This window comes from Miscanthus floridulus, chromosome 10, assembly GCF_019320115.1.
Source record: "Miscanthus floridulus cultivar M001 chromosome 10, ASM1932011v1, whole genome shotgun sequence".
NCBI classification, from domain to species: domain Eukaryota; kingdom Viridiplantae; phylum Streptophyta; class Magnoliopsida; order Poales; family Poaceae; genus Miscanthus; species Miscanthus floridulus.
Window position 1 is genome coordinate 29,697,502 of NC_089589.1, and position 25,168 is coordinate 29,722,669.

General features: G+C 44.0%; 1 protein-coding gene across 5 annotated transcripts; it reads left to right on the plus strand.

The window, feature by feature from the left end:
• The first annotated feature begins 2,422 nt into the window (after nt 1–2,422).
• LOC136486435 (DEAD-box ATP-dependent RNA helicase FANCM) lies at nt 2,423–21,691 on the plus strand. Of its 5 annotated transcripts, none has more exons than XR_010766797.1 (22): nt 2,423–2,550; nt 2,625–3,243; nt 4,424–4,567; nt 4,666–4,748; nt 11,672–11,786; nt 12,123–12,214; nt 12,663–12,717; nt 12,803–12,924; nt 12,993–13,106; nt 13,221–13,414; nt 14,485–14,615; nt 16,117–16,180; nt 16,533–16,609; nt 17,323–17,610; nt 17,712–17,833; nt 17,911–18,228; nt 18,339–18,402; nt 18,646–19,746; nt 19,871–19,925; nt 20,062–20,217; nt 20,532–21,264; nt 21,373–21,691. XR_010766797.1 is itself a non-coding variant. In XM_066483329.1 (22 exons), exons 1-22 carry the CDS (start codon nt 2,503–2,505, stop codon nt 21,055–21,057), a joined length of 4,419 nt encoding a protein of 1,472 aa, XP_066339426.1. In that variant the 5' UTR covers nt 2,423–2,502; the 3' UTR covers nt 21,058–21,690. The 5 variants fall into 5 exon arrangements, 4 of the variants coding, with proteins under 4 accessions (XP_066339426.1, XP_066339425.1, XP_066339427.1 ...); XM_066483329.1 differs by having other exon boundaries at nt 17,323–17,375; nt 17,445–17,610; nt 20,532–21,690; XM_066483328.1 differs by having other exon boundaries at nt 20,532–21,691.
• Nucleotides 21,692–25,168: the final 3,477 nt, after the last annotated feature.

Genomic DNA, 25,168 nt, shown 5'->3' on the forward strand with positions numbered 1-25,168 from the left:
CTTGTTGAGTGAAATAATTGCAAGTGTAGTGTTTGCAACCTGCTGATGATGCTTTTGGAAGATGACTTCTAATGTTGTCTAGAACTATGCTTTTGTAGCCTTTGTAATGTAATCAACCATAATTGGCCTAAATTCAGACTTTTCGTTGTTATGTGACTTGGCTATAAGCCAAACTTGAAGGCTTAAATTCAAACTTGTCGCTGTTATGTAACTTGGCTCGAAGCCAAACTTGATGGCTTGTAATGTTAAGACTAGATTGACTTGCACTTGATCTATTTTGTAGTTGCCATGCACTAAAACACATACACTTCATTGACAACCAAATTAGAACATCAGAACATACAGTAGCATTCATTGACACATAAGGGAGACATAAGTGATAGACATCAACTAAAAGTTCATACAGGATGCCTACATTAACTCTGACAAATCAATGCTCACTTCACTAACACCACCAAGAGAAGTAGCACTACAATGAACATAATTGCTAGACCTAAAACAAGCAAACGATCGCCTATCTTGTCGATGTTGCTCCCTATTGACTGATTGGCATCAACAATTTTCTTCAAAGCGGCATGTGCATCCTTCATAGATGCGGTTATGCTTTCTAACAGGGTAGTGCATCCTCCAATTGATTCCTTCAAAGACTCCATGGCTTTAATCAGCTCCTGAGAGGACATCCTTGGATCCATGGCTTGAGTCAACCCCAGAGACGACGACCCTCTACCGATCTTTGAGAAACATCATGGAAACTTGGATTTGCCGATGAGGTACTCAACGTATTGGTCCTCCTACATGTAGAACTAACAAAAGAAGATGAGGAACAATGCTCAGATGAAATCGGCCATACAACTACATCAATAGGCGGATAAAATTGCAGATCTACCAACTTACATGGTTAATTAGAGGACACTTGTAGAACCTCTGCCCAAAGCTCTTGTCCTGCTTCGACACTAGGCCAATCAACTGAGCTCCACACTTGCTGCAATCGACCAGGGGAAGGTTGCTTGTGCCATCCCTAAACGCATCCAAAGATGGTGCGCTCGAGGCAGCCTCTGTCTTCGAGCTCGAAGCCATCTTCCCCTCCTGTCGGGGCATCGAGTGCTAGGGTTTCATGGGACAAGAGCGAGAGAGAGAAGAGAGGAAGACGACCGACTGAGGAAGAAGAAGATGGTGTGGGGGATGAGGCAGCGACCGGGTGGGGCTTATTGGGTTGGGTCGCACCACTTGACTCAGCCAGGGGCAAACTCGTACAGTCACCTAATGTTCTCTCTCCAAAACCAGGGAAAATGATTGTTTACTGCGCGCGGTGTGTTACAACAAAGGAACCCGAATTCGCAATGTGTCTCAGCCAATAACGCAGTTGGCGGTGTGCCGCAGCCAAAACAACGTTTCCCCAGTGTGCCAGCCCAAAATTTGCCTAATTAGTATATCTGGCTTGTCCGATCTAGGTAACCCGAAAGATATATTTGCTTCATTAGGCGCCAATATATGAACATTTTTGCGTATTGATATTGCCTCTAGACTACAATGACCTCTAGCCATCTAACATTATACTGTAACTTTTTAGTATTATCACTGTACTAGTAAGTTGTGTTATAATGATATTGCCGAGCAATCCATAAAAATAAACCTATATATGGGTTCTCTTTTTTTTCCTGGCCCTTGACTCTATACGGTAGAGCGAAGGTGCAGTTTGTGAAAAAAGAGAACCGTTCCTGTTTTACGGTTGTTTCAAGGGGGACAAAAAAAGAATGTATGTTTTAACTTTTCTACGGTATATGACCTCTGGTTTTCGACAGTGCATAACAACTTTTTTATAGCTCAAAACTGAACCAAACATACTCTTAATATCTTCCTTTATTTTTGACTACTTGACACTAAAGATTACTTTGCTTGTTTTGGTAGAACTTATCACATCTTTGTTTCTCAATTTTGGCCCAGAACTTAAGAGAATTATAGAGACCCCACCCCTTTCTGGTTGCTGCACACGTGGATCTAGAATGTTCTTATGCCTATATTAAGAATAAGACAAAGTGGTATTATGGTATGTATGTACGCATTTTTTTTTTGCATGGTCATAGGTGTCAAGTAAGGCAAAATTGAAAAACAAATATTGATGACAAGTTTTATACCGAACAAAACTGAGTAGAACAGAACGAATCAAAGGCCATCATCTGCCTAAACGGCTAAACCTTTCAGTTTTCAAATATATATAAAAAAACACTACAGAGTATGAGTTCAAAAAAAAAAAAAAACACTACAGAGTACGTTAAATTCATAGCTGAGCCCGATAGCCCGCTAGAAATTGGGCCAGGGTTCGAAAACTGGGTTGGGCTGATCGCCATACCCGTGGCCTAATAGCCCATGTTGGCTCATCGTCCTCTCCGTTCCGCCCTCTTCGGCTCTTCCTCTCTCCAAACCTTTCAATCTCCCCGCCCAAATTGCCCGCGCCCTCCCCAAAACCCCATTCCCCGAGCTTCTCCAACGCCCCGGCGGTGGATGTCTGCGCCACCGCGGCTCGCCGTCGACGACTTCTACGATGACGACGTAAGCGCTTCTCCCTCCCCCCAAATCTCCCCGCCTCTCCTCCTCGCGCCCCGCTCACGTAACCCTAACCGCAGGGCTTCGACTGGGAGGCCGCCGTGCAGGAGATCGACCGCGCCTGCGCCCTCGCGTCGGCCTCCGCCCCCGCCCCCGCCCCGGCGCCAGTGCATCATCCGCTGCCGCCGCGCGCCCCCGAGCCATCGGCGACGGCGCAGCTTCACAGGCCACCGGCGGCGGGCGGCGGCGCGGCGCGGCAGTCGACGCTCGACCGATTCGTCGATTCATTTACTAAGAGGCGGCTGGAGAAAGAGAGGCCCGCTCCAGCGCCCACGCAGGCGGCGCCGCGGGGCGTCGTGGTGGAGCCAGGCGGTGGCGGCGGCGTGGGGCGGCCGGGTGTCCGCGCGGGCGAGGGGTGCTCGCGACAGGCGGACGAGAAGGCTGTGGAGGACCGATTCGTCGAATCCTTCACCAGGAGGCAGCGGGAGAAGGAGAGGGCTGCAGCGGAGGTGGCACTGGCACCGGCTGGTGGCCGGGGGCACCCTGCAGCTCGTGCTGGCAAGGGATGCTCGGGTCGGGGTCGGGGTCGGGGCAAGCGTGCTGGCAAGGGATGCTCCCGTCGGCCCAATGTGGAGGTTGAGTATGATCCCTGCACCGTCGCCCTGGACCACGAGGCTGTGAAGACATGGATCTATCCAAGTGAGGGGGTTTGAGTTTCTGCTGCATTTTGCCAATAGCTGTTCTTTGTTCTGGTTTTCATGCTGGGATTCAGCTTATGGAATATGGGTGGAGCCAACTTGGAAAATAGATATCTTTATCTTTAGTGAATGGCTGGGACTTTATTAGTCAATAATGGCAGCCATCTTGCTTCATGATATACATTCCCAGAAGTTCTTGTTGGTATTGAAGTGTACCAGATACTCAGGGATGCGGAACCCGACTCTAAGCTTTGTTTTGTCAAGCACGTGAGCAGCCATACTAGGTAGGCGATTGCAACAGGAAATCAAGCAAAAAATTAAAACATGAGGATAAGTAGTTTAGTTTGCTGGAACAGCACTACACCCATAGAAGCATGCACCTCTTTTAGTTGAAGTGGATAGAATAGACTAGGAGCCTGTCTACCCTTGGCAATATGTTTTTTGTTGTATCAAGCAAATGCCATTTTTTTGGGGATGTTATTGGTGCAACAACTTAGGTTGGTTATTTGGAATCTCTTCGCTTAATTATCCACGTCTTTAGAATGCAGGTTTTACTAGGCCTTCACATGAGTTCCCCAAACCACCATCAGGGTTTCTGCTTTTTGTTGTAGATTAAGTATTGAGTGCATTGTGGTTGTCGTATTCCTGAGTACAACTGGATTACATGTTTGTTGCTCACATGGTTGATTCTATTGCTCTGCCCATTGCATCTGCTAACAACTGTTAAATAGCACTATTTTAGTATAGTGGTATAGCATGGGATTGATATATGCATTCTACTAAATGATATCTTGATTGTGAATTGTTGACGCGCATCACTTCTAATTTTTCCAGTTTCTTTTATCTATTTGAGGAAATCCTTGATTTTGTAGCAGGTAGTTGCCTAAACACCATAGGGAAACCCCCAAATTTCAACATGGATGCACAAAGTTTCATTCCTCAGATGCAAATAACTGGATGCAATTAAGCAATTTGGAAAATAGACAATGAAAAATTCCTGTCAGAGTTTCCATTTTCTTCTGGTTAATGGTTATTGTTTAGTTCTTGTAGAACCATGTTTGCTCTTTAAATATTTAAGGGTACACTTCACTAGATACTAGATAGTTATCTTGTTATATGTAATCCAAGCAGCATATCTAGCTTTTGTAATTTATTTTGGCTATTATTTTTATGCGTTGCAGCTAATGTAGAAGTCCGAGAGTACCAGAAGTATATGGTTGCAAAGGCTCTGTTTACCAATACGTTAATAGCTTTGCCAACTGGACTTGGCAAAACTTTTATTGCTGCGGTAGTGATGTACAACTACTTTCGATGGTTTCCTGAAGGTAATGTTTTGCATCGCATTTTAACCGTTAACCTCTCCGATGCTGTATTTTATGAACTCGTGGAATTGATGCTGTTCTTATTTACAATGGAAATTTAGGGAAAATCATATTTACTTGCCCTTCACGTCCTCTTGTTACTCAGCAAATTGAGGCATGTTACAATACAGTGGGAATACCACAGGTACTGCAAATAAATCTGCTGTTGGTGATTTTCTTATTTTATTTAGGGAGAAGTCTATTTTTGGCCATCCAATTATTGTCCGAGTTTGTTTTTGGCCATGCAACTCTCAAACTAGTAATCCTTGACCACCGAACTATCAATACCGGACAAATTTGACCATCTAGCTGGTTTCAAAGGTGGGTTTGTATTTTCTGAAAATAATAAAGCTAGTTTATTTTTTTAAATGATAACTAAAAGTTATTTTAAATCATAAAAATATGAAACTGGTACCGACATTTTTCTAAAAATATAATGTGTCTATTGGTGCTGGATTTGGAGTTATTTGGATTTTATTTTTTGCCATTCCTAGTGTTTTATTGCTTGTAGTCATGCCTGTTATTTATTTAAATCATCATTTTGTGCTATTTAAACCTAGAGATCGGACAAGAGAATCCGTACTCAAACCAAATATGTTGTTTAAATTAACCAAATTATTTTTGGAGGCTAGCGATGATATACTAGTTGCAATGGCTAAATATGATATATCTAGTGGAGCATGGCACCTGCAAGGTTGGTGCCTTCTTCCATATCTTTTATTTACTCATAGTCTATTATGGTGCAAGCGGTAGAGTCTTACCGTCTGTGACTGGAAGGTCCCGAGTTCGAGTCGCGGTCTCCTCGCATTGCACAGGCGAGGGTAAGGCTTGCCACTGACACCCTTCCTCAGACCCCGCACAGAGCGGGAGCTCTTTGCACTGGGTACGCCTTATAGTCTATTATGGATTCTTAAGGTCAATCTCGGGTATAATATAGTGCAAAATGATGATTTAATAAGTAATAGACATGACTATGAGCAATAAAACACTGGTAATGGGAAAAATAAAAAACAAATAACTTCAAATAGAGCACCAACAAATGGATTATATTTTTAGAAATATTTTGGTACTGGTTTCATATTTTGCTGATATCAATTGAATTAATTATGATTTTTTAAAAAATAAACCAACTTTATTGTTTTCAGAAAATACAAAACCACCTTTGAAACAAGTTAGGTGGCCAAATTTCTCTGGTCTTGATGGTTCGGCGGTAAAAAATTTCCAGTTTTAGAGTTCCATGGTCAAAAACAAACTTGAGCAATACTATGATGGATAAGTTTCTGTGGTTTTTTTGTGGGGCTGTAGCTGTGCTCCTTGTGGCTGCATGGTGAAGGACAACATCCGTGACTGGTCCTTGTGGTCTTGCTGCCCAAGGACAGCACAACACCCTTGACTAACATCTTAGCATCTAGAACAGCATCTAGGACAGCATCTAGGACTAGCATCTAGGACAGCATCTTGGCATATGCTTGGCTGGCTAGCAGCCTATAAATATGTATCCCCAACCCCTCAGGTTAGCATGGCATTGAGAAATAAACCAGAAAATTGTCTCAACTCCTTGTGTCATCCTCTCTCGAGTAGAGTAAGAATTCTGCTACTACCAAGAGTGAGAATTCAACGACTAACAACTGGTATCAGAGCCGTATTATCCTGTAGCCTGAACATCTCTTGCTCATCTTTTCTCCCAGCCCCACAACAGCCCCAGCTGTTGGTAGCAGCAGCTCCTCCGGCCGCTCCTGTCCACTCCTCTCCCTCTGCGCAGCTGCTCGTCTGAAGCAGCCCTCTCCCCACGCAGCAGCCCCTCGGTAGCGCGTCATGTTCGTAGGGTAGTCTCAGCGCTCAGTCGTCTCGAGCACGCGGCGTCGGCAGGAGGCCGAACTTGCCGCGGCAGAGGAACGCGAGCGTGCGGCGGCAAGGGCGTCGAGGCTGGCGGCGGCCAGGGCGGAGGCGGAAGCAGCGGCGGCGGCGGATGCAGCGCGTGCGGCGGCGGCGGAGGTCGAGGCTTTGCGCGGCAGCATCGGTAGCTCCATTTCCGCTGACGACACCGCCGGCGCGGACCTTGTGTTGCTAGAGAGGGAGGCAGCGCGAGCGCGGGCGGCGCAGTGGGCAGCTGCGCACGCCCACGAGCGTGGCGGCAGCCAAGATGGGCGCGGACGCGCTGGCGGTGCTCCTGGAGGAGGCGTGCACGGCGGTGGCGCTCCTGGGGCAGCCGCGCACGCCGACGAGCGTGGCGGCAGCCCAGACAGGCGCGGACGCGCTGGCGGCGCTCCTGGAGGAGGCGCGCACGGCGGTGGCGCTCCTGGAGGAGCTGCGCACGCCCACGAGCGCGGCGGCAGCCCAGACAGGCGCGGACGCGCCGGCGGCGCTCCTGGAGGAGGCGCGCACGGCGATGGTGGCGGACGGGTCGATGGAGAGCGCGGCCTTCACAGGCAGTGTGGCTCTCTCTCCCCGGATCGGTACCGTGGTTACCACGGGCTCCAGGCTGTCGTCAGGGACGTCGGCTCCGGCGGTGGGTGGCCTACCCTCACCAAGACCAACTACGTCGAGTGGGCTGTGGTGATGAGGGTAAAGCTCCAGGTGCGGCACTTGTGGGAGGCAGTCCGGTACGGCGACGGCGACTACGACCTAGATCGATGGGCGCTGGATGCCCTCGTCGCTGCAGTCCCGCCCGAGATGCAGTTCTCGCTTACCAACAAGCGGACTGCCAAGGAGGTTTGGGACGCCATCGCTGCGGCACGCATCGGCAGCGACCGCGCCCGCAAGTCCACACTGCAGGCATTTCGCAAGGAGTGGGAGGACCTGGCCTTCAAGCCAGGTGAGGACGTTGATGACTTTGCTCTCCGTCTCAACACTCTGTTGCAGAAGATGGTGCAGTTCGGCGATAACACCTACGGCGAGGAGAGAGCTGTCGAAAAGCTCTTCCGCTGCGTCCCCGAGAAGTACAAGCAGATGGCTCACTCGATTGAGTCTCTGCTGGATCTCTCCACGATGTCGATCGAGGAGGCGATAGGTCGCCTCAAGGTCGTCGACAGCGATGAGCCACAGTCTCTCTTGGGGGCCATCACCACTGGTGGAAAGCTCCTTCTCACTCGGGAGCAGTGGCTTGCTAGCCAAGGTGACCAGAAGAAGGGGGAGCCTTCTTCCGCGACAGGCGGCCGCAAGCGTGGCAAGCCGCGCAAGGCGCGCAGAGACGCCCAGGCCGGGGCGCGAGGACGTGCCGAGGGTGATGCCCGCGGAGGCGCCCAGGGCGGCGCCGCCGGCAGGCACGAGACGACGCTTGCCGTAACTGCGTCCAGCTTGGCCATTGGGCCAAGGACTGTCGACAGCCATGATGCGGCCAGGCCCACGTCGCACAGGCAGAGGAGGAGCCGGCTCTGTTTATGGCACATCCAAGCATCGAGCTACCTCCAGCGGCATCGGCCGCAGCGGCTCCGGCCGCAGCGGCTCTCCTCCACCTTGACGAGCCAAAAGCACACGCCCTCCTCGGCGACGGCTCCGGCAACGACAAGACTGACGGGTGGTGCCTCGACACCGGCGCCACCCATCACATGACCGGTCGACGGGAGTTCTTCACCGAGCTTGACTCTAGCGTCCGAGGCTCCGTCAAGTTTGGGGATGTCTCCGGCGTGGAGATCAAGGGCGTCGGCTCCGTCATCTTCACCGCCGTGTCTGGTGAGCACAGGCTGCTCACCGGAGTCTACTACATCCCCGCGTTGAGGAACTCCATCATCAGCTTGGGACAGCTGGATGAGAACGGTTCGCGCGTGGTGGTTGAGGATGCAGTCATGAGGATTTGGGATCACTGTCGTCGCCTTCTTGCCAAGGTATCTAGAAGCGCAAAACGACTCTACGTCCTTAACGGGCAGGTGGCACAACCCCTCTGTCTCGCTGCTCGTCGGGACGACGAGGCGTGGCAGTGGCACGAGCGTTTCGGCCACCTTCACTTCGAGGCCCTGAAGCGGCTCAATGCCACGGAGATGGTGCGAGGCCTGCCGTGCCTCGACCATGTGGAGCAGCTCTGCGACGTCTGCGTGTTGACGAAGCAGAGGCGACTCCCCTTTCCCCAGCGGGCGAGCTTTCGAGCCAAGGAGAGGCTCGAGCTTGTGCACGGGGACTTGTGTGGCCCGGTGACACCGGCCACACCGGGAGGACAACACTACTTCATGCTGCTCGTCGACGACCTCTCCCGCTACATGTGGGTGATGGTCCTCGGTAGCAAGGGAGGCTGCGGACGCCATCAGGCGCTCTCAGGCTGCTACGGAGGCGGAGTGCGGCCGCAAGTTGCGCGTGCTGCGCACCGACAACAGCGGCGAATTCACAACAGCTGAATTCGCGTCGTACTACGCTGATGAGGGCATTTAGCGCCACTACTCCGCGCCGTACAGCCCGCAGCAGAACGGCGTCGTCGAGCGGCGCAACCAGACGGTTGTGGGGATGGCTCGGGCCCTCTCAAGCAGAGGGGGATGCTGGCTGTCTTCTGGGGAGAGGCGGTGGCGGCGGCCGTCTACATCCTCAATCGCTCGCCTACCAAGGCGCTCGACGGCAGGACGCCGTACGAGGCTTGGCATGGGCGCAAGCCGGCGGTCTCCCACTTGCGGGTCTTCGGCTGCCTCGCGTTTGCCAAGGAGCTTGGCCACATCAGCAAGCTCGACGACAGGAGCACTCCGGGAGTGTTTATCGGCTACGCGGAGGGCTCGAAGGCCTACCGCATCCTCGACCCGAAGACACAGCGTGTGCGCACGGCGCGCGACGTTGTGTTTGACGAAGGGCGAGGATGGGCGTGGGACAAGGCGGCGGACGACGGCTCGGCTCCGACGTATGACGACTTCACTGTCGAGTACGTCCACTTCGAGGGAGCTGGGGGAGTAGGCAGCTCTTCTTCGGCGAGCGCGTCTACCCCAGTCCCCGAGCCTCCATCGACCCCGGCGCTTGCTACTCCGATAGCACCACGCTCTCCAGCCGGGACCTCGGCTGCGATGAGTCCTTCGCCGGTTCCACCACAGCCGGCACCGCCACGCACTCCAGCACCGACAGGCACCTCTCCGGGCACGTCTACTCCAACACCAGCTCGTGTCGAGCACAGTCCGGTTGAGCTCGCTACTCCGCTCTCTCACGACGAGGAGCGCATCGACGCGTACCACGGTGGCGAGCCGTTGCGGTACCGTACGATGGAGAACCTTCTCGGCGACCAGCCGGTGCCGGGACCGGTGCCTCATGACCTGGAGGCGCAGTTGCACCTTGCTGAAAGGTCCTAATGGCTAGAGGGGGGTGAATAGTCTAATAAAATTTCTACAACAACACTTAACAAAATGGTTAGACAATTATGAGGCGAAGCAAGTGTTGCGCTAGCCTACTCAAAATGCAAGCCACCTACCACAATTCTAGTTTAAATAGTATCTATTCACACAATAGCTATGACACTACCCTATGTTAGTGTGCTATCAAAAGCTAACTAAAGAGCCACACCAACCAAGCAAGCAAGCTCTCACAACTAGCTACACTAAAGAGCTTGTCAACTAGTTTGCGGTAAAGTAGAGAGAGTGATCAAGAAAGTTATACCGCCGTGTAGATGAAGTTACCAATCAATCACAAAGATGAATAACAATGAAGACCAATCACCTTGGAATCAAAGATGAACACAATGATTTTTACCGAGGTTCACTTGCTTGCCGGCAAGCTAGTCCTCGTTGTGGCGATTCACACACTTGGAGGTTCACGCGCTAATTGGCTTCACACGCCAAACCCTCAATAGGGTGCCGCACAACCAACACAAGATGAGGATCATACAAGCCACGAGCAATCCACTAGAGTACCTTTTGGCGCTCCGCCAGGGAAAGGTTAAGAACCCCTCACAATCACCACGATCGGAGCCGGAGACAATCACCACCCTCCGCTCAACGATCCTCGCTGCTCCAAGCCGTCTAGGTGGCGGCAACCACCAAGAGTAACAAGCGAAATCCGCAGCGAAACACGAACACCAAGTGCCTCTAGATGCAATCACTCAAGCAATGCACTTGGATCACTCCCAATCTCACTATGATGATGAATCAATGATGGAGATGAGTGGAAGGACTTTGGCTAAGCTCACTTCGTCGGGTACAGCGACAGCGACCACGCCGGCGACATCGACACCAGCAAGAGCACGAGCGGGATCCTCTTCTTCCTCGGCAAGTGCCTTGTTAGCTGGCAGTCGGTCAAGCAGCAGGTGGTGGCCCTGTCCAGCTGCGAGGCCGAGTACATAGCGGCCTCCACTGCTTCGACTCAGGCGCTCTGGCTCGCTCGACTGCTCGGTGATCTCCTTGGCAGAGACACTAGAGCGGTGGAGCTCAGGGTGGACAGCAAGTCCGCTCTGGCCCTGGCAAAGAACCCCGTGTTCCATGAACGCAGCAAGCACATCCGGGTGAGGTACCACTTCATCCGAGGCTGTTTGGAGGAAGGGAGCATCAAGGCGAGCTACATCAACACCAACGACCGGCTTGCGGACCTGCTTATCAAGCCTCTTGGGAGGATCAAGTTCCTTGAGCTATGCTCTAGGACCGGGATGGTTCAACTTTTCCACAAGACGACGCACAAGACTTAGGGGGAGAATGATGGATAAGTCTCTGTGGTTTTTTTGTGGGGCTGCAGCTGTGCTCCTTGTGGCTGCATGGTGAAGGACAACATCCGTGACTGGTCCTTGTGGTCTTGCTGCCCAAGGACAGCACAACACCCTTGACTAGTATCTTAGCATCTAGGACTAGCATCTAGGACAGCATCTAGGACTAGCATCTAGGACAACATCTAGGACAACATCTTAGACTAACATCTTGGCATATGCTTGGCTGGCTAGCAGCCTATAAATATGTATCCCCAACCCCTCAGGTTGGCATGGCATTGAGAAATAAACCAGAAAATTGTCTCAACTCCAAGTGTCATCCTCTCTCGATGAGAGTAAGAATTCTGTTACTACCAAGAGTGAGAATTCAGCGACTAACATACTAGTCTGGTATCTATAATTCTCATTTTTGCTTTGTGCTGCACATTTTTCTGTGCTGCATGCTGGAAACTGACATAATTGTGTATTTTCAGGAGTTGATAATAGATATGAAAGGAGGTCTTTGCCCTTCCACTCGATCAGTTCACTGGAAGTCAAAGCGAGTGTTCTTTGTCACTCCACAAGTTCTTCAGAATGATATACAATCTGGTGATTATTTCTGACCGTTTCTGGCAGTCTTTATTACTAGTTCCAGTCAATTAAACTTGACCCTCAGAGGCTCAGACAACAAAAACAAGAAGAAAACAAGCTGTTTCCATTGTCTGGAGGTAGTGATATTCTTGGGTTGTTTATTGCTAATCCATCTTGCTATCAGTTGGAGGCCCATTTACTATTTTTAGAATGATAACTGAACACAAACTTCCAAATCAGCATTTAAGAACTACTCTATATAGTTGATTTTTTTTATGTTCTTACTTTTGTTATATGCTTAAAGTTTACTTTTATTATTCTCCAATTTTTCATTATGAACTTTGGTTTTAACAGGTATATGCATGGTACAGCAAATAGTTTGCTTAGTGATAGATGAGGCTCATAAAGCATCAGGAAATTATGCTTACTGCATGGTTATCCGAGAGGTATGTTTCACTGTCATGTACTACACTCATTTGTTTTATCTGCACGTGAAATCCTATTTTGTTGTCATCATTTTGCTCCATTGGGAGCTCTTTTGATTCATTGTAATACTCTGTTTAGTCACAAAAAGTAAGTGGTGTTTTGGATGTTGAATTGACATGGTTTCCAAACACAACTTTGACTAGTACCTTTTGTTACAAAATGCTATTAAACATATCAAAAGTATAATTATATGAATACATTTTGTGACAAGTTACTCAGATCCTTTGAATAATCGAATATCTAAACTTTACACATAAAAAAGTAATCTGTAACTGAAGTTTGGGATTGTTGACTTAAGACAACCCCATAACGTTACTTATTGCTGACTAGAGGGAACATCAGTCAACTAGTTTTTTGAATGCTGTTCAACTTGGCTTGATCAGTCTTTGCTTTCTGTCACATTCGCAGTTGCTGGCAGCTCGTGTGCCTTTAAGGATTTTAGCTCTAACTGCTACACCAGGATGTAAGTTTCTACATTAAAATAGACTTACTTGCCCAATCATGAAGGCACCATCTAAGTTTGCAATCTTGTCCTACTTGTGGTTCAGCCAAGCATTCAAAGATCCAAAGTGTTATAGACAATTTAAGCATTTCGGAGCTAATTTATTGTGATGAAGAGGATTCTAGAGTGAACCAGTATGTTAACACACGCAAAGTTGAAGTTGTGCAGGTACGTGTGAACTTTTGTTGACAATACACTGTTCCTCTGTGATGTAAAAGTTGCATGTTCCAGTGTAGGTCCCTTCTGGCAGTGATGCTACTCAAGTCGCTGATATGCTTTTGGATATTGTGCGCCCACATCTTAATCGATTGCGTGATGCTGGTGTGATTGACCATCGGGATTATGCAAATGTATGTTTATCATACCTTTAAAATCACAATCATTATGTTTACATACATTTGATTATAAGAATATTTATCCACTTGTGCCCTGATGATCGTTAGTTGCTCACATGATTTCACCAGTGGACCCAATATGAACTGCTGAAATGTAAGGATAAATTCAAGGAAGCACCCCCACCAAATATCCATGAAATTGAGAGAGGGGAAATTGAAAGGTCTTTTGTAATTCTTGGCCCACTTTGTCACACAAGGAGGTTGCTTTTGAGCCATGGAACCCAATTTGCACATGGGTATCTTGACAAGAAGTTGAAGGGAGGGTATTGTCTTCACACTTTTGCTACATAAATGCACTTTTTAATTTTTATTTGCAGTGATGCATACTAGGCTCATAAACACTCTCTTCGTTCCAAATTATAAGTCGCTTTGCCTTTTTTGGTACATAGAATTTGCTATGTATCTAGAATACGTTATATCTAGATGCATAGCAAAATGGATGTACCAAAAAAGTCAAAGTGACTTATAATTTGGAACGGAGGGAGTATGAGGCATGTGAGGACTGAGGACTATTCTCTTTGGTAAAGCTGTATGGAAATTCTTGACAGACCTGTTTTCTTGATGCAGCAGTAGTTACTAGTCCGTATTGTTGACAGCCGTAGTGTGATCTTCATGTAGAATGGTTCAGTGCAACTTAATCACATTTGAGCTGTCTTCAAGGTTATAAATTTAACCAAATAGCAACGTTTACTTGTGATACCTGTAGCTGCACTGCAACCAGTTGCCATATGTTGTTTGCTCTTTTTACTTATTTAGGTAATGTTTGATGTTTTCTTGGATTTAGAAGTCTTAGGAAATTTAAATAAAATTTTGAGAAAAAAGGTCAACTTCAAGAAAATTACACAGTTAAGGCAAGGAATTTGGGAAGAGAAACAGAGGGCACTATTTCCTTGCTGGGTCCATGCATTTCTAAAATTGTACATAATGTGTCTTATTGATATAAATTTATAATAAACATCTTAGTGATTTTTTTTATGACGTACATCTTAGTGGTTAAATAATTTCTGCCTATCCTCTTCAACTTCATAGAATTCTTTTTTAACTAACTGGATTACAAGTTTTATGAACATCCAGCTAAATTTTCTGCATGGATGCGCGATATTGTTACTTTGGCAGTTGTAGTTACAATTCAGGAAACTTGACCATTCCAGAACTTAATAAATTAATACCCAAAGATGATTAGTATTGAACTTGTGCGCTCGTCATATGAGTATACTGATAGAATTATGATTGTGATGATTACGGAGTTGATACTTATTCTTGCTTTTGTGCGTTAGTTTGCAAGCAAGCTTTTATCTATGTTAATCTTTAGCGCTGTTCTTGTTTATTGAAGGTTTTTGAATTTGATGCGCAAGAACGATCTCTTTTGGCGACTAAAACAAAAGATGAAGCTTTCCTCATCTCAAGGTACGAGTACGACTCCAAAAGTAGAGGAATTGAAAAGGCTGATGCTTGAGCACTTCAGTAAGTAACCTTCTTTCTTAATGTTGTACTCCATCCATTTCAAAATTTAAGTTGTTTTAACTTTGTCCTAAGCAATGATTACAAGTCGTCCGATTAATAATCGCGATTAATCGTCCTAATCGGTCCCTGGTGACCGATTAGGGGCACCGTTGACTTGTACAAGTCGCCCGATTAATCGCGATTAATCGTCCTAGTCGGTCCCATTGGCGACTAGGTTTGACTAGACGACTTGTAAACATTGGTCCTAAGTTAAACTTGTCTAACTCTAACCAAGTTTATACAAAAAATGTATTAACATCTACGATATCGAATAAATACACTCATGTTTCATGGTGTATCTAATGAAATCAAACTTGTTTAACTCTGACCAAATTTATAGGAAAAATGTATTAACATCTACAATATTGAATAAATACACTCATATGTTTGATGGTGTATCTAATGAATCTAGTTTGATGTTGTAGATGTTTGTGCATTTTTCTATTAACTTGTTAAAGCTAGAGAAGTTTGACTTAGGACGAAACTTGCAATTTGGAACAGAGGGAGTGCATGTTTTATTCTATGAACTCAATAGTGTATCAGTAGATTTATAATGAATAGGAAACATATTTTTGAGGACAACTAATCATCACAAAATCTTTAACCTTGTGCTTAAAGCTTGTTTCTATTGAGTATTATGTGTGTGTGGCAATGGTGCTTCTGTTTATTTGTATGTTGTAAGCAATGTTTCAAAAGGACTTAGGCAGGCGGTCAGGCTTTTTTCCCCTCTCAGATACGCAAGAAAGCTGTACGTGATTGCATTAAAGAGAAGAGTATAAGACTACCTGCACACAAACACAACTTATATTACATTAGCACTTGGTGTAGACGTTTCTACTTTTTTCCAGTCAGCTAATTGAACCCCTTTGGTCTTGCTCTGCCTAGGTGTAGACATTTGTACCTTTTTCCAGTCAGCTAGAATAATGCTATGTGAAAAAGAGGAAATTTGACATCATCATGCATCCATGAGTTCCATGACCATATTTCATCTTACCCATCTCCGATTTGTCCCACTTCCATACATAGATCAATGCCCTATAGGCCTAAACCAGTCTAGATGGGAAAGTGGCTAGACAAGTCACTTAGGTGCTAAGTGAGCCGGTGCCTAGGACCGCCTTTCGAAATAGAGGTTGTAATGATGGTATACTGTTCTGTAGCAAAGTAGTGTTATGTCTGTTGAATTTGACTGTTCGGTTTGCAATTTATTAGAACACATGATGCTAGTAATAGTAGTATTCTGGTAAATGTGGAATTATTTCGTCTGTTTTGAGTGACCGCTGCACTGTACCCCATTGATTTATGCATGTCCCCTATGAAGGACTTATGTTTTAATTCATGCCGCCATGGAGTTCCAAGTGCTGCTTAACATCAACTAGACTGATCCACATATGATAGCTTATTATGTTTACACGTTTTTTGTCCTTGAACACATTATGTTTACACGTTACGGTGAATGGCATAGGTACTGATTCCAATTTGACGAACTCGAGGATTATTATATTTTCCCATTACCGAGAAAGTGTCAAGTAAGAATCAAACCTTGCAACTTGGTTTTTGTTCCTACTACTAAATAGCTCTTTCATACATTTCTATTCCTGTTCTGGCACTTATCTGCTGAACTATTTGATGATTGGGAAAAAAACTGTTTTGTATTTTGACAAGTTTGGCCATAGCTGTCCTTGAATCACTCTTTTGCCTTGACAAATTCCTGTAATCTATAGATTAAGTATGCACAGTTGTTTTGTTAAATTTTGTTCACATTCCTTATATAACATACAAAGTTATTGTTGTATGTTTGCTTTGAAAACACTTTAATTGTCCTCTGTTCGTCAGTTTATCATAAAGGTTGAATATTTTGGTGATTGCTTTGCAATGCAGAGAAATATATTGCTCACTACAGGATATTGATGATAAACTTATCAGACCTGTTAAATTCATTGGTCAAAGCTCAGCAGGTATGGAGGATCTCGTTTCATATAAATTCTGATTCTGCAGAAGTAGGTCATGCAGATATATTTTTGTAGTTCTGATTAGCTATTGTTTTACTTCCTCTGGTTATAAAACCATGTTGTTCTGTCGACACAGTCTCCAAAATGTAACTTCGACAATGGTCTTTCTCTTTCTATACATATGTAAAAGCCTATAGAATCATAATATCATGGAAGTACCTTTCAGAATGAATCTTCACATGAAATTATAATGTTCCATAAAAATACTTTAAAGGCTATCAATAGTTAAATTTTGAAGATCTTGATTCCATGTATGTCCAAAATGACATGTATTTGTGATTGAACATTAAAGTTAGCACTACATTACAAAGATTATTTAGGATATAATGGGAAAAACATGTGGCATGAGTGCGGGATTGTGTTCAGTTGAACCCATGATTTTTGAGGTGTTGTGGTGTCCTGTGGTGCTGGGGGTACACCTGGTAGCCTAGGCGATATGGTGTAACTAAAACTTGTGGCATCCTGCGGCATCTGGGGTACGCCTAGGCGACGATTGAAACACAATGGTTGAACCTAGTGAATACCCCCTTATCCCCTTTGTCTAGGTACTTCTACAGCAGAAATCTATACAAGATGTGGGGCATTTAAAAATGCAGTAGATGAATCATGAATCCAGATAGTTGTTTCACATTACTAATTCAAGCTTTGGTCTTTGACAGGTAATAACCAAATGAAGGGGCAAAGCCAAAAAACTCAACAAGCTATTTTGCAGGTATCAGACAATAACTCCTGTCAGTTCTTGACAATACTTATGGCATCTCATCATCTAGATCATTTACAGAAATTTCGATCTGGGGTATATAATGTTTTGGTGGCAACATCAATCGGCGAGGAAGGACTAGATATTGTTGAGGTTGATCTCGTGATCTGTTTCGATGCCAATGTCTCACCATTAAGGATGATTCAAAGGATGGGAAGAACCGGGAGAAAGAATGAAGGGCGAGTTGATATCCTTTTGTGATGATGAGCTCAGCAAGTTCTCAAGCTCAAAAGTTACATTGCTAACCAAGTTTCCTTCTTAGGCATTTGCTACCTTAACTGCTCATACTGATTTTGGCTTATGAAGGTCAAGAGTTGCTGGGGTACAGAAAGAAACAAGGAGATTGTCGAACCATGAGGAAGCTATTGCATAACAGTGAGAGATTTGAATACCATGCTAGTCCTAGGATGGTAATTTTGTATAATCTTTTTTTTTTTTTGTAAAATTGTTTCTTCTGAAATACTAATTTAACTATTCACATTAACAGGTTCCACATGTCTATATACCAGAAGTTAAGTATGTTAAGTTGACAATAGACAAGTATATTCCTCACTTAAGGAAAACGAGGGTTGCTGCAAAAGAAGCATCGCCGAGTCCATGGAAGATGTCAGAGGCAGACGGTCAAATGATTGCTAGGTACTTTGGTGCGTGCAAAGAAGAAGTTTGGAGGCCGTCCCTTGTTGCATTTCCTAGATTTCAGCTTTATCCAAGTGTCGTTCACAAAGTTCCACATTCATTTCGGACAACAGATATGCTAACTGATGCTATGCAGCAACTTCAAGATCCATCTCTTTTCAGGACAAAGGTAGATTCATTGAAGATCTGTGTGAACTTTTTTGTTGTTTATTCCGTATAGTTTAACAATGGAAAAAAAAATATCATACTTGGTACTATTGTTTCTGAACTCTTATTCAGTGTGAAATCCCTTTGCAAGAACCTGCTAATGTTGCTGCTGTGGAGGAGGGTCTGGAACATGAAGGTACCAATACCAGTCATATTCTTCCCTTGTATATTTGTTTAGTTTATGTTGCTGATATCTTAGCACTATAAGCTTCTAATAGTAATAGTATTTTCATTGGATTTACGTAAAATCATCTCTCGGCTTATGGCAACTCATTTGTTCAATGGATATGATTTCTGTTCGGCAATTTCACAACTACAAGCCTGGAGTTTCAAATCTACTTCTGTTTAATTGATGAATGGCATTCTTAACCATGTTTAGGTCTCTATGCTATTAATGGAAATGAGGAAATGCCTCAGGAATGTGACGGTTCAGAAGCCTCACCAAGAGTAGTGTGGAATGAAAATGTTTCTGTGCCAGGTTCTCCAGTTAAGAAGTATCCTATTCACACTTTCTTCAGTGGTGATTATGTAACTGTGGATAGAAGAGGCTGCGTTTTGATTACTTTTGTACCTGTCCTGCCTCAAAAATTTGCATTCAGTAAGGACATAAAGAATGCAGTTTGGAATAACAAAGACCAGAACAAAGCCGAACCTTACAGATCAGCAGCAGGCGTCAGTAGGACAACAGTTGAATTTGTTCACCCTGTTGCCAATACAGACAAACATATGTTTGTGGATAATGTATCAACTGTAGCCATGCATTCCCCTGAGTACTCTGGACACTGTGACAATGTTGATGACAATCATGTGTTTACAACTGTACCACCTAAAACGCTGACAAGCCCAAGGGAGAAAATGGACACCCCCTGCAATGCTAAACTGCCAGTGTCCACCTATTCATATCAGGAAGATATGGAGCTTAGTCCAAGGCTAACAGTATATATGGAAGAAGGAATTGTTCCTGAGTCTCCAGTGGTTGAAGTTAGCCACCTACATCAAGAGATGGACGAAGCTGCAGACTTTGGAGCTGTGCCAAAGCGTGGTTCTCCAAAGTCACGTGATGAGAGGGCTCACGCCAATGTAGCTGGATGTCACAAAGGACCATTGAACTTTGAGAAAAATGGTCAATTGCTTTCTGGGACAAACGAGCTTGGTGGATCATCAAGGTTGTATGTGCTAGATCAGACTCGAGCCAAAACAGAAGAGGCAATGCATCCTTCAAATGTGAAAATGACTACTACTACCAGACATAGTCCTTCTGGGAATCTGCTGTATGATAGTTTCTCAGGTGATTATCAGCTTAGATCAGGGGGGGATGCATCAGGATCAGTCCAGCAAGCACCTAAGTACAGAAGACTATGCAAATATGGTGACAAGATCAAAAGAGTCTCTTCCATGTCTTTGGATGGCTGTCATGATAGGTTTGGAGAATGCAATATTGCTAATAAAGATAGGCCAAACCAAATAAAACATGCTATGGGTGAGCTGGTTCTTGCAACGCTTATAGTCAATGTTCAATAATGTTAAAATAAATTTTCAACATTTTTGTGTTTGTTGGAACATATCTTTATATCTTGATGGATGTTTTGAACCTCGTACTCTAGGGGCGAAAAGGAAGACCAAGAGGCGTCTAGATGCCTATATTGATGAGGAAGTCGAGTAAGATTCCTGTCACCTTTGGAATGGAAACTACATATCAGCAAGCAAACTTTTGCTGGTTGTTTTTTTGCTATTGTCATAGCTTACCTATGCGTCATGTTATCTTACCACCTTTACTCCTGCATTATTGTATTAGGGTGTCTGAAGATGCAGATGTTTCAGAGGATGAGGATGATAATCAGAGTGAAGATAAATACGAGGATAGCTTCATTGATGATCAGGCAACTCCAACTGAATTTACACAAACTGAACAAGGTGGTCGACACAATGGTGACATGATGGGTTTCTACAGGTATTAACAGATCATCAGGCAACTCATTTTTGCCGCAGTTTTGGAATGATATGTCCATCAAAATTGTATGTTTGTGGTTATTGTGTTCCTGCCATTCAATATGGCATCAACAAGCACAAGTACTAAAGTTTTAAAATTGGTGGTTACAGTTCAAAATTAGCGCGTAGTTTTACAACTGAAAACAAATGGACTTGCACGGTTTGATTATTGTGATTAAGATACTCAGACCAACACATAGTTTGACATTATTTGCATGAGTTTAGTTCATATGTTAGCTATTTCCTAAAGCCAATTTCTGTTTAATGTTTGTGCAGGCAATCATTGCTTACTCAGACCCCAGTAGTTCTACCCTCAAGATACCTTGATGTCTCTGACAATTCTGCTTCTCGGACCGGAAATACAAGCTGTTCTTCACAGGCCGGGCATAATTCTACCGAGACTCCAAAAGAGATCCAAACGCATCATACCATAAATCCAAGCCCATCGTACAGTTTTGTACAGGATCAGTGTGAAACAGCGATCGCCAATTGTGAATCATCGACTAAACTGGATTGCAGAAAGAGAAGGCTAAGCTTCCAGCAACCTCCGGCAATCCCTGTTATAAACCTTGAACCAGAACCAGCACTAGAACCATCTTCACACGTTGCCACCAGAGTCGCTGATGACCTATATTTTGATGATGATTTCTTTGAGAACCTTGATCTTGATGCAATTGAAGCTCAAGCAACTGAACAGTTGAGACAGAAGACTACACAGTCGACACAGAAACTAGTGGAAATTAAGAATGCATCAGACATGAGTTTTGCACCTCCGTCATTCGATCTAGATCTAGGTTTCTGATACCATGGGTAAATTAGCATTCATTCAGTATGTCATCTAGCTGCAGTACCTGGTCATCTCAGAGCACACTGAGAACTGCACAAGCAATGAGCTTTTCTGCAAAAGGTTTGAACCTGCATTACGTGACAATGCCGCAGGATCTGGCATGTCGTAGCTGTGATATTTATTGGCGCGCTGGAGCTGGAAGATCAGCTGGAGGCAGATTTTGTATGTACATATTGGTGTCAAGTGTATTTATCTCAGTATAGGCTTATACACCATGTATAATCTCAATGCTGAACCGACTGGTTTTGCATGGACGGGTCATTGGTGCAGCATGATGGCAACGTGGAGGTTGGTTGATAGGACGAGTGGTTGCTACATGGTGCCTGGTTGCTTTCTGAAAACAGGTAAATTTTTGTGTGGTGTTGTCAATTTCTGTCCATCTCAAATTAACGTCCGCGTTGTCGTGCTCTGGTGCGATAATGTGAACACAGAGATCCTGACGACAATGCATTAAATCTAAGCGCGTTTTAATGGCGTATTATTAAGAAAAAACTCAGCTATCTATGTGCTCATCAAGAGATGGAGAGATAGATACAGCTGAGCAAATTTCTCTGGTCTTTTATACCTGCTTTGGCATTGCTTATCTTTTCACGCGGTTTTATCTTATCAGTTACATATAAGCTCAGTTTGGTCTGCAAGTTTTGTCAGTTCCATACACATGCTTCGTTGAGGGCCTTCATGGTTTAAACAAATAGATAGCTTCCAGTAGATAATTAGCCGATCCAATGACGTAAGCGTATGTGTTTATCAGTCATGCATGCGTAGGACTAGATTCGACGTGACATGCAACAAAGAGGTAATCTATAGTATGTTTTGGTTTTGGTGGTAGTATTTCAGTCATTCAGAGTGTGAACACACAGATCCTGCGAGCAAGATGATACAAAATATACATGGAAAGAACATATCCGGCTTACCCTATATCTGGCTTGTTTGACTTCTTTTTTCAGTCGGAACAGTGTATTTCTCTCACAACATTTCAGCCAGAACAGTATATTTTAGTTAATTTTAGTCAAAATTTAGCAAGCCGAATGGGGCTATATCTTTTTTGTATATATATAGCATGTCATGAGGAAAGTCCTTTTCAGCCTACACCAAGAACGCGTAAAGCATTGAGAATTGCGATGGCTGCAAGGAACAGACACTGCCGGCCTTATTTTTAGTCCGGTTTGGCTTTTTCCCGTTGAACAGATCAATGGGCATGTGCATTGTGTGATGTGTGCTCGGTGTCAGCGAGAAGACTTTTACGACTCTGTTATTTTCTGCTCGTGATCTACTGTTTGGATTTAGTTACCTCAACTCCTCAAACCTTACCCATTAAGGTACTCTCTCTCCAGCTTCACCTTTGGTGCATTGTTTTTTTTCATTCTTCTTAACTCTTAGTACATAAAGGTATTGCATCTGTGAACTGAGCGTTGATCAGCTTCTCAAGTAACTTATTCATTCGGATTTAAGTCATCGACTTGACACGACCATGCGGGTGCTAAAATAAAAACAAAACACTAACTCAAGGCATGCATGCTATCTATATCAAACTAATATTGCAACTAAGCGCATGACAAACATGCATGGAGATGCATGTGACAAAGAGGGGAAAAAAGCTAGGAATTTAGGACATAGAGTAGTCTAATTGGTAACAAATCACCTAATATGAGTATTGTGTACAATGTGCGAAAAAAAAGAGATGACAAAGGTAAGAAATTCCGGTTATTTGTTGGCCCCAAAGACCTTGCTTAAAACTAATAGGTAGCATGTGCAGAGCTATATATGTTCGTTGATGTACAATTAATATATTCTAATTACATTTACATCCTCTTATATATATTATTAAGGAAACAATCATGGAAAACCCACATTAGATGACGACAGTACTAGTAATGGTCACGAGTATGACATTTCATAGCTTATACCAGGCCTAGGACCATGCATAGGTTGCCAAATGTGAGGGCCACACAGGCTAATGGCTTATCTGCTCTCCAACCTTTAGCAGTGGTCAGTATACTAATAGGGCTAGTATACTCACCAACAATACAAGTTAGTTAGGTGTGTTTAAATTCAGGGAGTAAAGTTTAGGGATGTCACATTAGGGTGTCATATGAGAGTGTTCGGATAGTAATAATAAAACAAATTATAGAAGTCCTCAGTAATCCGCGAGATAAATTTATTAAACATAATTAATCCGTCATTAGCACATGTTTACTGTAGTACCATATTGTCAAATCATGGACTAATTAGGCTTAAAATTTTATCTCGCAAAGTAGTCGTAATCTGTGCAATTAGTTATTTTTTATCTATATTTAATACTCTATGCATGTGTTCAAATATCCGATGTGATAGAGAGTAAACTTTAGAGAGAGAAATTAAACAAGGCCTCGGTCTATGTGCCAAACAAGTTGAGGTAGGTTTGATAGGTGGCCAGGTAGAAAGGCCTTCTAGAATCCAACAACAAACCAAAAGGACTGCCCTAGGCCTTGGGTTGGAGTAGTGCTCCAAAAGAGGACAAAACAAAATACAGAAGCATCGAAAAGCATCTCAAAGTTCAATTTGGTAGACTATTTGTGTTGCGTACTGTTAGGTGACCCATCACTTTTAGCCTGGAATCCAGGCCATTTGTATTCCAGGCACATGAAAGGTACTCCTGAGTTGTCGTCCATTTCAGCTGGGATTGCTATGACGTACATATGTATATATACATGTATCTGCTAACTTGTAATTTACACTGCTGTCCTGTGTATGGATGAAACGGTCGTCGGTCATAAACACAGCTGGGATTATTCAGACACTTGACATACTTCTTCCTTGTCTATATGCATGTGTAGAATTTATACCAAATTATTAGAGTTTTTTAAGTCAAAATTTCTAAATTCAAGCGAATTTATAGAAAAAAGTCAAAATTTATAATATCGAATCAGTATCACTAGATGCACCATAAAATATATATTTTATATACTCGTTTGATGTCATAAGCATATATATACTTATTTAAGACAGCCGTGGAAAACGGTTTATTCAGAGATGCAAAGAGTAAATATATATCTACTAGTTTTTTTTAGCATCAGTGGGTTGAATCTATATATACATGCGTAGTCCCTGTGTTCCAAATTATAAGACGCTTTTACTTTTTAATACATAATTTTATATATTTAGATATACACCATATATCTAGATACATAATAAAAACAATATATTTAAACAGAACAACTTATACTAAATTACTAGAATGGAGAGAGCATTTGCTTCGTAGGAGTACATGTGTAGCAAAAACAATATATTTAAACAGAACAACTTATACTAAGGTCTCTTTCGGCTGGTCTGAAGTTTGGTTTATTTGGTTTTTTTTTTCAGCTGGAATAATGTTTTTCTCTCACAACATTTCAGCCAGAACAGTGTTTTTCAGTCAGTTTCGGCCAAGTTTCAAATCAGCCAACGGGCATAAATTACTAGAATGGAGAGAGTATTTGCTACGTAGGAGTACATGTGTGCTAGTGTACGCGCAGTCAGCAGGTAATCATGCATACGTTTCGTTGTCGTCGTCCTTGGCAAGGACATGCCGTCCCATCCCGTGTGTCCGACCCTGCATGTATCAGAGGTTGAAGTTGGTGCGCGTTTGCTGCGGGGTTGAATCGATAGTTTCTTTTGGGGAGCAAAAACCTAACGCTCTCACGTCAAATACGTTCACTGGTTTCAATATCAAACAGTGCAGTGCATGTACGAAACCTTAATAACAAATTAAAATAAAGATAGTCCCCTCTTTCCACCAACCATAAATTTGAAATAGGTACTTGTGGATAGCTTGAAACCAACAATTTCACTTTAGGACGTTCGCGTGCCAAACTCCCAATAATGCAAGCTGTTTTTGGGAGGAGATATAGGTAGTATACTTCATCTGTCCTAAAATAAGCGCGGCTATGATATTTGTGTCAATCAAGTTTAAAAAGTTTGACTAGATTGGTAGAAAATATTTTGTATCTCTAAATAAATTTATTATAAAAATAGATTTAACAGTCTATTTAATGGTACTAACACTAGTACAGAAAAGATTTTTAGAGACGGTTAAAATTAGTTTTCA